This window comes from Rhea pennata, chromosome 1, assembly GCF_028389875.1.
Source record: "Rhea pennata isolate bPtePen1 chromosome 1, bPtePen1.pri, whole genome shotgun sequence".
NCBI classification, from domain to species: Eukaryota; Metazoa; Chordata; class Aves; order Rheiformes; family Rheidae; genus Rhea; species Rhea pennata.
Window position 1 is genome coordinate 28421103 of NC_084663.1, and position 13850 is coordinate 28434952.

Genomic DNA, 13850 nt, shown 5'->3' on the forward strand with positions numbered 1-13850 from the left:
AAAGAATATAACCTTAAGGCTTTAAAGGGTAAATGCTATAGAGTTCTTGAACATGCTGCAGCAGGAAGACACTCGTACCACACCTTTTGACTCTTTACCAATACATGCTGATAGCAGAAGCCACTCCAGGAAAGAAGCTCTGTAGGCATGCATTATAGCTGTAACACATTGCATTTGACATGCATTTAACTCAGTCAGCTGGCAGTAGTATCTTGGTACGCTACTAAAGCGAGCCGAAATAGCAGCAATCTACTCTGGAAATACTTACTTCTGATGAGGTCAACATCAGTGCGATTTCCCCAGGCAGCCTGCTCCTGTATCTCTGGTTGTATACTCTGGCTATTGGAAGGCTGTATTATGTCTTTGTCTCCTACAGCAGTATTCTCCTGGTCGGACTTTTCTAAGTCAAAAGAAATTTTAAGATATTAGTTTCTGACATATTTTTCCTTAATAGGAGCAAAACTCATCTTTTAAAGTTAAAAACTAAGAACATAAAATACAACTTGTCTTAACATCTTATAAACTTTCCGTAGAGATAATTCCTAATAAAGTAAACTTTAAATTTTTCTTCTTCTGAGCAAAATAATTTCTATTTAATAAAGTATTTTAGCAATTGTATGTTTAGTCATGCAAAATAATACTCTAACTTTTATAATGACAAGTTACTGATAAGTTTGTGTACTTTCTACATTATTTTCATACAAAAACTTGAATCTATTGACACACAAAAAACATTTTTTCCCCATGTAGATGCATCTCTGGCATATAATATAATAACAGAAATTCCACAAGTCTCTTTTCTTTTATTTAAAATTCAAAGTATGAATAAAGACTTCAAATCTCATTAGTATAAAACCTTTATTATGACACAGTTTCCTATTTTTTCACTAAGTCTTTTAAAAAACATTCTTGAATAAAAGTCAACTTGTAGCCTATGATGAAAGGAAAATTTGACTCCCTGCCTCCAGGTATATACAGGACGCATAGAAGTTTACATAGTAAAGTTGTTTGAGGGATTCTTAAACTTTTTTTTTTTTTTTTCACAAGATAGCAATCCTGTTGTTTTGATGGTTTCCCCAGTTAACAAAGACAGACCTGTATTTTCTCAAACCAAGAGAATAAGTGACAGCTTTCACTTTCGCTATTGTTACTGTCTTAATGGGGAAGTTCAACCCACAGACAAATCCTTCTGTTCTTTATTGCAACAAGATTTTCCTACTAGCATTCAAGAAAACATTTGTAAATCTGGAATTACTTTATTCATTATTCACTGTCAATGATTATCAATTATATCTCACATTTGAGGGATGTGTAAAATGCTAAATAGCTTTAGACTGAAGTATTTTTTGAATGTAAGTACAAAATTTCATATTTACAGTTAATCTACAGTAAGTGAGCAGTTGTTGAAAAATTTGTTAGCTCCATTTCTTTGTTTCAAACTAGAACATGTTTTTAAACAACTTATCACAGTGTAATAATATCATATTCCCAGCTAAAGCAAATGATTCCAGTCTTGAAACACAGAGAAATCACTTACTGCTACTATGGCATACTAAAGCTTAGTTTCTTGACATAACTAACAGCAGTTTGATTTTAAATCCTAACTTTCTGCCTTTGTTATTCACCCTATTAAGGTGAGTCATTGAACTTCACTGAAAATAATGCATGCTATGTTGTATGTATGCATATAGCATGCACCTTCAAGCACAGCTCTTCTCCTTCTATTAATCTGCACCTCTGACGTATCTGCCCAAGCTTCCTACATGGTATTTATTTCTCAACTCTCCCTCACATTCCATTTCTTCAATAAACTGGCCAGTATTTCCTCAAGCTCACCCTGAGAGGAACTGTGTCACAGGGATTGACAGTAAATTCCTGAAGTAATCAGAAAGACTTCAGTGAGTTTTGCGTCTTGCCCCATATGATTTAATCTCACCTAGATTCTCATTCTAGCCAAAAAAACACCAAATCTTCCAGCCTTATGGCAGATGTCAACCACAAATGATTTCCACCAGATATCTATCAGATACATATACAGCTGTATTAAAGTGTGATGGTTTTGTCTGTGCAGTTAGGAACTAGTTGAAAATGTATTTCAAATGTACCCTGAAATAGACTGAATGAAAATAAGTGGCATCCTGGAGAGAGCTAGTAAAAAAGAACTCCAAGTATGGTATTTTCTTCTTCTCATATAGAGAAGCTAAGCCTAAATGAACTATTTTAAAAGACTTAAAAGATTTTACTCTTGAATTACTTTGCTGCAATAACAACACTAAGATTACAATGATATCAACCCTGCACCAGTAGTACCAAACTGCAGAGCCACTCTACACAATTGTCTTGTGCAGGACACAACTTTGCCAGCTCTACTATTTGATGTAGCAAACAATGAACAACTGCAAAAAAAAATTAATATTAATACTATTAGCCACTCAGTGATCTAGATTACATTTTTACCTAATAAATTGGAAGATGTGCAGAATGCAATCAAATATCATTATTTATAGCTAATTAGTTTTCAATCCTATATTTGTTTTCTGTCCAGTATCTTTTTTTGCTTAATAAGTTGTATGTATATTTTCTCACATTTACTTCTATTATTCCAGCTGGATACAGTAAACGATCTGTCAAAACCATATAAACAATATCAACATTTGACAACAAAAAGGGAAAGTGCACTATTAAAAAGAAAAACAACGTGGCTATTGAATATCAAACAATCTTGATAGAAAATTTGCTACAATTAACATTGAATATCTGGTCTTTGATCTATTGAGTCAATCTGAAGACTTCCCCATCAATGTCCAAAACAAACGCCTACACCAGTGACATGAAGTTTATTTGATATTTCACTAGAAAAACTAAATTAATGGCAGATTCTATAATATGGAGCTTTATAAAGAGTAGGTTTTAAGTTATATCTATTCATGATTCTTTCATACACCCACACTATTAAAAAAATAACGCACCAGAAGAAAGAACATAAACAAAACATAATATCCTGATTAATTATTTGTTATTGTTTTATGACTGCATACCAAGTTTCAGTTTTAGTAAAAAGGAAATTCCTCCTTTATTCCCTTAAAATAAACAGCTGATGAGATCATAGCATCTCACTTTTTTAATCTAAAAATGCAACTACAACCAACTGACCAATCATACACGAAAACAAACAGCCTTAAGAACACTTCCGAATTAAAGTCTGTGTTTAGTTGATATTATTATTTTTGTTAGGTGCAGAGAAATAGTTATCAAGAGTAGTTTATGACAAATAATACATTTAAAAATTACAAGTCCAGTAAGAATCCACACAAAGTAAAGACCTTAATCTTCTCTGATGTGCTATGCTTGTTGCAGAGTAGTTTTAATAAAGGCTATAGCTGACACAAGTAGTAATGGCAGGATCTGGCCATAAAACAGGTATGCTGAACTGCATTTCTGAAGAAATTTATAACGCTTCTCTGTTTTAATCAAGCTTGACCTTAAGAAATTTTATGTAATATTTTCCTGGTATGTTAGCTTCTGCTTCCTCTAGTATACCCTTCCGCTCTCATGTGATTAACCTCCAAAACTGACAGCCAATAAGTAAAAGGCATGCACTTCCTAACAGTTTAAATAACGGGAAGAAAAGAATCATTATCTTCTGAGTATGGCTGCTAAACACTCAAGCAGGAACGTTTGACGCTACACAAATGAACATATTTTATCTAGTGGTACTTCCGTCCCAAAATCTAACATCTTTGCATTTAATAATAATATATGTTGAGATAGAAATTCAATGTCTCTTCAGAACCACAGTGAGCTACTCTAGGTCATGTCATAAAAGCAATATGGTCTTCTTATCTTGGTGCTTGGTACTACTCATGTGTACCACCTTTCAGTCTCCAGATCAGCAAACTAATTGACTACATAAAAATAATTGGTAATGCCACACAACATTTTATCATGGAGGTCAGCATGGGCCAAAACTCCACTTGTGTAGAGATTAATGCAAGTTTAAGATTTAAACAAGGAAGAGAGACAACATGCAAGCAAAGTATAGACTTGAGATGGTTAACAACCCAAATCATACCTACACTACAGTCAACTGTGAAGCTGTTTAGTAAAATACATAAATAAAATTTTTAAGCACTTCTCAAATTCATGAAATAATTGAACTAAGCAAACTCCTAATCTTTGGTTGCTTGGGGCTGTTGTTTTAAAACATATAACAATCTCTTTTATAGTATATTCTTAATTCTACCATAATCTTTTCATTTTTATTTCTAAAACTACACAGCAATACACGTATTTCATAGCACCAATACTTTTTTTCCACAATTGAGTTTCTACTATTGTTTTGGTTTGTAGCATGTTCTTCTGATTACATACATTCCTTTCCCTCATGACAAATATATTTTACAAGACTCCACCAAAATAATACTGGCAGCAGTTTGGCTCACCACAAAGATAGCTATCATAATAGCCTTATCAAAAGCAAAATTTGATTAATGGCTTGAATTGTCTAAAAAGACTTATGTATAGTTGGGCAAGAAGGGTACACAATGCAGTTTCTCAAGATCCCTAGCACTCCTATCTTCTACGCTTTTATAAAGAACTGGTATAAAGGTCAAACTAAAATCTCTTAAATTTCTTAAATTTTGTAACTTCTTAAAACCTTACAAATTTCTTAGAAGTTCCCAGTGAAGTATTCCACTTTTCAAAGTTATATTTATTTCATCTTTGTCTATGATAATACAGAGCATATTGAGTGGATTTCCTATTAACATGCAAAACTCTGACAGACGATACAGAAAAGACAGGTAATGGATGCACACTGAGAGGACATACCTCAAAGAATTCAAGCCTTTAACAAATAATCCCCTTTCTTTTTTACATGCTAGTCCATTCGTACATTTACACTTTAGCTATCCCCTCAACTCACATCTCTTGAGTTTACTCAGAAATGGGTCTTAAGAGTGTTCAAACATGGCTACTGCAAGACAATTCTATCTAACACGGCATCATACCTTAATGTATCGGTAATTACGCAATATTCAATGCCTGAACATGCAGAAAAGGGAAGCAAAAGCCCACATAAGCAGGTTAGACATCCTTAGACCATCATGGACAGCTGATTCTATTCATTAGATATGAGTATATGAGACTGTATAGATACAGCCTTCTCTTCCAGAAAGTGAATTTTTAAGTATGGAAACATGAGAAGCAGATTTAGCATTTGTATATTGACGTACAGATGCTACAAAATACACAATAAGTTTAAAAAAATGCTGCAGCAACAACAAATAGAAAGTAAAGCACAGGCAATTTCTGGGCACCTTGAAGTACATCATTCTCCTCAAGGAGACAGAGACAAGCACAAAGGACTGGCTCAGTGGAGGGCACAAAAGCCACTGGCCACAAAAAATGCAGGAACTGGAACAGTTCAGCAGTTGTATTATCTAAGGGCAGAGCAATGACGGTAGCATGGGAAAGCAACAGTACTTAGGCACCTAAATTTGGCAGAGTAGCTGGGGCCTAAATGTGAATCCTCCAACTTCCTCAGTAGTTACCTCTGAAGAGGCAGGTGCAGATTTCAACATACATGATGCTAAGCCATAACCAATACAACTAGAATTTTATCCTTCAAAGATCAGAATTATAAAAGTGGGGAAAATCACCTAAAAAGTAGAAGGTCTATGAGGAACAAAAACACTTAAGAAAGTTCCTAAAAGAAAAGGTAACAAAGGGGTTCTCTGTCTCAAGCCTACAGTAGTTGAGAGGGATTGAAGAGCATGTAACTAACATTGCATTTTTAACATTTCTTTCATTCACTAACACTGTAGCTGGGAAGAAATATCTGAGGATACTATCTCCCACAGAAAATTCCACTTCTCACAGTAATAACAGAATCGAACATGCGTAATACCAGGTTTCACAATGCAACTATTAAGAGTCACATCAGCTACTTCATGAAATGCCTAAAACTCTTACGCATTCCAACAAGTTCAGCTGTGCTATCTGTATAACAGAACGCCTACTGCAGTTCATGTTGTGCCTGAAATGCTCTCATTTCATAAATGACTGGTTCTATAACGTAAGTGAAACATTAATATGAAAAAAATCTACAAATTTTAGTTGGAGGCTTCCATTTAGATGCTTAATTATTTTAAAACTATATAATTTGATTGTATGTCATTTCATGGCTTTCACTGAAATGTCTCCTTACAACCTTCAACAGCTCAAAAAATGCCACTGAAAAAAAACAGTCTCTTAAAATTAGACCAATTCAGCTGAACTTCTTGGAAAACTCTTACGCATTTTCCAGGTGCAAGCAAGGTAACAATTATTGATATACTACAGGTTTAACATCACTTGACAGAGTTCAAGAATGACGGAACAATAAACATCAAAGTACAAATAGGTACTCAATACTATTAAAAGCATTTAAAAGTTCAAATACATAAGTCAAAACTTCTTTCTACACTTAGTCATACAAACTGCCAAACAGTTAGTTACAAATTTTTGACATTCATTCAACAGTATTTTGCATATGTATACAAAAATTAAGATCGTGGTAATGCTGAGCAGTACTGCACTCAGTGGCTTTGCCTACATTACCAAGTAGCTTGGTCCAATAAAACTGAACCTGTACACTGACAGAGCTGATGTTAAGGACGTTTGTCGCATATTATACTATACTTCCTGGGGCTTTCTACTTTGGACTTGCTCTCTAGCGTAGTCTCAAAGACTAAAGACTCATTAGTAGCAGGCACATTCCTGATGTGCATCTTCCAGTTTATTTTGTCCGGAAGGAATCCAGTCCAGGTGCCCAAGATCATTCCACAATGCAAACCAAAGCACAGTAAGGGAGAGTAAAGAGGAGATTCTGCATTGCTGATCCAAATGAAAACACTAGACATGCTCATCTTTGGATGCTACTTATGAGGGAAAAAGAAATGACTGTTTAAAACAAAGAGAAGTCTGATTCGTGGAAGTCTGGAATGAAATCTGTGACAAATAACTGTGATATAAATTTAACCAATGAGATGGAGCAAAAATAATTCAAATTTGATGCAAGACCTTTACACTCAACTCTGTAAAGCGTGTGTCACACCCATATGGAGATCACTTTACCATTTGGAATCACTTTACTGGAACCACATGAAACCGAAAGCAGAAGTGCATTTTTATGACAAATGAGAGTTAGACACTTACCACTAAGTTGTGGGTATTTTAGTCAGTAACGTTCAATAAACGTACTGACAGACAAGTACAAAACAAATTAACATAAATTCATTAAAAGACTGTCAGATTGCAAGTGAAAACACAAATATGGAGGAGGTATTTGCTAAGTTAGAACTATTTGAGTGTACTGGTTAACTGTTAAAAAGAAAGTCCACCAAGGCATTGCCGGTAAAGTGCAGCTATTACAGTGATAGCAATAGTTGTCACCTTAAGACTTTCCAGACATTCCCTTCAAGTAAGACTTCTGGCATCCATACCTAATCTAGATAGAAAGTTCCTTTGGCATTCCTATTCAGCAAAACACTTTGCACATAAAACATTAAGGGACTCAAATCACATTCTTGAAGAGGAGCACATGCTTTTTGTGCTTTCCTGCATGGAGGTATTAATTGCTGAATATCATTTCTTCAAACACTAAATCAGAATCACACCTCTATTCAGCAACAGTGACACGATTTGTACTGGAGTGTCACTCCAATACAGTAACAAGAAGGGTCACTTACAGAATTTGACTCCAAATATTTCTACTCGACTTCTCCAATTTCTTTCCCCACTCCCTAAAAAACCTACCCAGAGATACCAGCAGTAAGTGATTTGCTCATGACCACATGCCTACAAGCATCTGAAATACTCTGCTCAAAGCAGAGAGGCTGATGGTCACAAATTGTCGGATTCTTTGTTTAGGGATGTTATTTTGTTACCTACCAACGCAGAAAACAGTTCATAAGAGCCAAAATAAAGTCATTTTAGGGTAGATGTGACACTATTCACTCTGACTACATTGCACAGCTTACAAATAGAGGTAGCCATAATCCGATTCAAAGGTCTATGCAACCATAAGGGGGGAGAAACAGCATGAACAGGATCTTGAACAACTATGCACAAGTAGAGTTACGCTTTTGGAAGGATGTGGCAAAAATGAACTAAACTTATAGAAATTAGGTTAAACCTTTCATTCTGTAGTCTGTACCCAAGAATTGCAGATTTCACTGACATGGGTGAAGGTTTAAAGACTGAAATTGATTATTGACATTGCTACAAGAAAAGACAGTATCATTTGCTATCATTTGCTTTAACAGTTTGGTCTCTCTTGTAGTACACCAATTATGGAGAGGCAAGTTCCAATTATCTCACACAAATATTTATGCATTATTTCAAACATGAGCCAACAAGGAAGAACAATGACTGGGGAGATGTTCAGAGAGCATGTTATTTAAAGTAATAAAAAAAATCTTTTAAGTTGCAGAAGTCCGGGCATACCGTATCTGTAGACCAAACCGTCTCTCAACCCATAACTTATGTATATCCTTGAAACTTACCAAAGGTTTATTTTCTGTTTATTTTTCCTTAAGTTGTGAGATAGCTATTTGGTAAATATTTAAAATTCAATCAAAATTTCTTTGCCTTTTATGGAAGAGAACAACTAGCTTCAGCATCTGAATGTATATGATACCAAGTCAAGGCAGGATCCTGAATATTTGGATTTTTTTTATATCTCATAGAACTACATAAGATAAGAACAGAAGTTTGTTCTCAAGAAATAAAGTATCTATACTAGTTCCACAAATAGAAAAAACATGTTATAGTATGTTGTCACCAGTCAAAACTTCTTTCTCATTGGAATGTGTGTAATACTTTATTACGCAAACACCACAAGCTGGTTATCTCTGATCAAGGAAACTTTGTTCCTAGGTGGACACAGAATTAAATACCTCATTGTAAGCATATGGAATCATCACTTAAATATGAAGAGATGAAGAGATGCTTCTAAGACAAGTATTTATGTTTATTATAGATTTTTCAAATACCTCTAGCCTATTTGCAGAAATAATAAGAATTTCAACCAAAGCTTTTAAAGTATCTACAAATTCTAGACACATCAGTGTAGTTTTTGATGTCCTAGAAAATTTAACAGGTTTAGAGGGTTTTCTTGTTTTGCTATAAAATGCGTGTAACATTTGCTCATTATTATCATTTCACTACTTCCCATCTATGGACCTCAGTCCAGGTCTTAAAAATACATGCCTAATTCCTATGTACACACCTAATGCCTGGGATCTCAGTCTTATTCTGGTACTTTAGGGTTTCAGTTTTTCACCCTGACAAGTACAATAACTTACAGCACCACAAAGAATTAATGGCTGGGGTGAAGGGGGCAGTTGAAAGACCCAGATGTATTTTCTTAGATCTTCAGTCCTGGAATATCTGGACTACCTTACTCTGTAACTACACACTGCAAAGCTGACAACAGAAATGCTGGAAAACAGACTGGAAATGTTATGAACTCACCTCTTCCTTTTTCCACCCCCATTTCCCCAACAGACTTAGGCTAGAAAAAAAAGCAACAAATATCCACAGTTATCCTTAGATCTAAGTTCACTAGAACAAAAAATATATTTGAATGCTAAATTCAGTAAAGAAAGCCTCCTTTCTCTGTAAATTATATATATATGTGTGTATATATATATATATATGTATACACACACTTTAAAACTGAGCATGTGCTTAAGTGCCCTAAAAGGTGTGGCCAGTGAGCAAACCTGAATCAATATATTACCGTTATTTGTACCTTACTGATCTGTGAGGAAGCAACTCAATAATCCTTTACTTCAAAAGCTGTGAACTATAATTGTGTCATTCAAATTTTCTGCATATAACTTTTCTGTGGACAGATCGGTGTTTCCTTCCTTGCTTTTCATAAAAAAACAGCATATATTTACAACACAGAATCACACATGACCTTTTTTCATAGTAAAAACATAATTCAAAGTGATACCATAAAAAAGACTATATTCCAGGCTAGGCTAGATAGCTGTCTGACTTACATTTTCAATAATTTTGATGTATGGCCTACATACAAAATTTAACCAGTGTGGCCACTTGATCACATGACAGATAAAAACATGTTGAAAGTAAACACATATTACAGTTACTGACTTTTCTGGCAAAAATATGATTCTAACAGTTCAGTTGTGCATGCTTGATCTTCTGTATCTAATCTTTTTTTTTTTTTTTTTTTTTACTGTTTAGAAGCTATTAGTCATACCCTAGGACAAAAAAAAAAGAAAAAACAATAAGATAAGTATAAGCCAATTTAACATGTCTCCCTGCCAAAGCATTTCTTACTTAGCTACGGATACTTTCTGGTTTCTCAAATGAGTCTTCAACTTTGATTTCACATAGCTATTGATTTTCCAAGTTACCAAAGCAGAGACTTCATCTTTAATCTGCAGTTGCACAACTGTGTTACCAGGCTCTGCTCCAGTTAACTAGCTATGTATAAAGTTACAATTTTTGAACCATTTCATTTCTCTGTTCTACAGAGAATTTTTATTCCACTGTCAGAATTCTTGACAACAAAACTGTAGCAGTAGGGGGAAAAAAAAAAGTTTCATCTTCGCAGACCAGAACAATGTTCAGTAGGCAAACATAATTCTCTATTTTGAGGATAACCTAAAATATACCTTGTCAAACTTATCTGCTTAAGAGTGATCGGGATATGCTGATAATATAAGCAAATATATAAAATATAATTTATTTTAAGTAAATGCAAATAAGATATAATTTAAAGAATTTCTCAGTAGGATGACTGCACTTTTAAAAGACCCTTTGAACAGCAGGTAAGAAACAAGCTAACACTTGCAGAAAGTAGTCTTAGCTGCAGCATCACAATATACTGTAAGAAAAAAAAAAAAAAAAGGCAAAGTGACCACCCGCCAATCTAACGGTCCTGCCCTCAGATCTACATTTCTCAATTTTCTGTAAGAAATGGTAAAGGGAAGCTTTACAGAGAAGAGCTTCCAAGCACAAACACAAGGCTGAGAAACAGCCTCCTATGCCTCTGAATGGCTAGGTAGGGAAAACTGGTGCTGGTATCAGTGCATCTCTTTTTCCTTCTTCTTCTTTTCTGTACATAGGAAATTCTGGTTAAAACAATAAAGATGTGGAAGTGAACGTGTTACAGAGTCACACCAAAGACGGGGGGGGCGGGGAAAGAAGAGAGGGGTTAAAACCCACAAAATAAATCAGTAAATGTATCATTCAAATAAAAGGCGCAACAATTACAGAGAAACTTTAAAGCAACTTACCTCGAGGGAGCGAGATCAAAGAGCTGCTTTCAGTCGGAGCTTGCTCTGGCCCTTCAGGCCCTGGAGGAAGAGGTTCTCTCACTTGGGACATCTGCCAGCTCTCTCACCGAGTAATAAAGAGCCTGCACCCCCCTCCAACAAAACTAACACACGACCCTGGAGGAACAAACAAATGAAAGGACTTTTTTTTTTTTAATGTATTTTATGCAGAAAACTCACGGCTCGCGGGCGAGCAACTGCGGAGGGGCAGCAATAAAGCAGCGGCAACTTTGCGGCGGGGCGGCGGGAGCGCCGACCGCCCCCCGCGGCGAGCACCGCGGGGCCGGGGGCGGCTCCGAGCCGGGCCGGGCCGAGCCGAGCCGGGCCGGACCGGGCCGGGCGCGCCGCCCCCCCGCGCCGCAGCCGCGCGCCTACCTCGGCATTTCCTCCCGCTCTGCCGCCGCGCTCTCCCCTCCTCCGCTCCGCTCCGCTGCGCTCCGCTCCGCACCGCGGGGCAACCTCAGCGCCTCTGCCCGCGCCGCCGCGGCAGCATCTCCCCGCGCCGCCGCCGCCGCCGCCCGGGGCCTTCCCCCGCGCACACGCTCACGCTCACACGCGCGCACACACCCGCCGCCCCAGTCACTCCTTTTCCATCATTTCCGGACAATGAAACATCCCACTGCGGCTGGCGGCCGCCGCGGCTCGGGGGCGGCCGCTGCGCAGCTCCCGCCGCCCGCCGCCGCCGCCGGGCCGCGGGCTGAGCGGGCCGGGACCCGCGGGCGCCTCGCTGCCCCCCGCCCGCAGCCGGGCCCCTCGCCGCGGAAATGCCCGAGGAGGCCGAAACCCGTCCAGCAGAAATAGGGAAGAAGGAAAAAAAAAAAAAAATCTGAAAGGGAGGCTTTCATGCCTGGACAGGGCTTGCAGCTGTAGCGTTTGGCAGCAGTGCAGGGACACTTTTAATAGTGCAGCTGCTGGCTCAGAAGTTGTCCGCTGCGGTTACTGTTCGCCTTCAACCAGTTGCACCTCGCAAGCTGGGGTGAGCAAGCACGTGAGCCCGCGCAGGCCTCCGCGCCTCTCGGCCTCTCCTGCCTCCCCGCTTAAAGTTCAGGTCCAGCACAATGTGATGCTCTCCCATCCTTTAACCGATAACATACATACATGTATGTAGAAAGGATTTTAAAACACCCACACAAAAATATTCAAAAGAAGGGGAGAACAGAGATTTTACAGAAGTAAAACCTTAGCAAACTACTTCCTCCACTAGCACCTGCAAAGCAGTCTTACTGGTTCTTGTCTGTAGAAGAAATATCCTTCTCACTACACAGATTCACTGATCATCAGCCTTAAACTCTGCTCCTGCCCACACCATGGAGCATTTCAGTTGCTCATGTGAGTACCTGCATCCATAAACTCTCTTGCCTAGCTCACACTATCACAGCGTATCTCAATTTCTCTAACAAAGACAGGGTTGGTCACATTTAAACTGTAATTTCTGTAAAATTTAACAACACAGTGATCTGAAACACAGATCTTAGAAACTGAAACTCAGTAGAAAAAATAATGACACAGTTATAAACAATCTGTGACCTAACATAAGAGAAGGTAACTGATGGCAATTGATTTTGAAACCATAAACGCTAAGGAATGTGCTCAGGTATAAGTTCTCTTCTTAAAGGTTAGCATTTCCCTGCAATGTTTGCAAACCATCTAGTACAGAGGTAAATTCCTAAGTGGAAACATTTCTGTGTGAGATACCATACATTTTAGGGCCTCATCTTACTCAGAAGTCATCAACAACTTTGCACCATTGCATAGCTTTATGACTGGTCACTACTGGTGACAAAGATAGCATTTCTTACCAATTGCATTACACTGCTTTTTAAGGTACAAATATTTTCTTCTGAGAAATACAGTCATTTTAAAAGTATTTCAATAACCTAAGATGCTTTTAGGTACAGCATAATCTTTAAACTTTTTCTGTGATAAAATGAAAAAAAAATATGCTGTGTGAAAGAGCTAAGTATGAAGATTCCATTTCTTGTACACAAAATTATGTATTCTATTGCATAGTAATATAGCAATATTGGTATCTACACTTTTCATTTAAGAAAGCATTGGATAAAGTTCTGGTAGTTCCAGTATACTCCTCCTTTCTTCTCTCTTCTGTGGACAGAGGGACTGAGACATAAGGTATAATGACTTACCTAAAACTCCCAAGTGACTCAGTAGCAGAAGAGAGGTTATGACTCATAGTCCTCAACTTACAAGCTTGTGTTTTTCCTTCTGAAACTGGAAACATAGCACAGAACAGTGGGAGGAGCAAAAATTTAGCCAACCACACCCTGTCTTCAAAAAGTTTCATTGGATAAAAAATGCCCATGCAGAGCAGAGTTTCTTTTTTTTTTTTTTTTTTTTTTTTTTTTTTTTTGAGCCTTATCTATGAAAGACACATAGTAAACTTCACAGTATTCAGTTTATCTTCTTCAGAAAGATGAGGGGATGAGCAGTATAGCTACTGGGAGCCTACATAGTTTTTAAACTGTTTTTAAATAGTTT

The 13850-nt window shown here is 37.4% G+C and overlaps 1 protein-coding gene across 4 annotated transcripts in view; it reads right to left on the bottom strand.

Moving 5' to 3' along the window:
* MDFIC (MyoD family inhibitor domain containing) overlaps positions 1 to 13575 on the bottom strand; it is a 51668-nt gene extending 38093 nt beyond the window's left edge. The window contains exons 1-3 of one of the 4 annotated variants that reach the window (XM_062583482.1): positions 13499 to 13575; positions 11316 to 11471; positions 269 to 400 (exon numbers count right to left, since the gene is read on the bottom strand). In XM_062583482.1, the coding sequence (XP_062439466.1) occupies positions 269 to 400; positions 11316 to 11406 (223 nt within the window). In that variant the 5' untranslated portion in view covers positions 11407 to 11471; positions 13499 to 13575. Of the gene's footprint in view, positions 1 to 268; positions 401 to 9516; positions 9557 to 11315; positions 11497 to 11729; positions 11926 to 13498 lie in introns of those variants that run through there. The other 3 variants (XM_062583471.1, XM_062583489.1, XM_062583496.1) reach the window with 3 other exon arrangements.
* Positions 13576 to 13850: the final 275 nt, after the last annotated feature.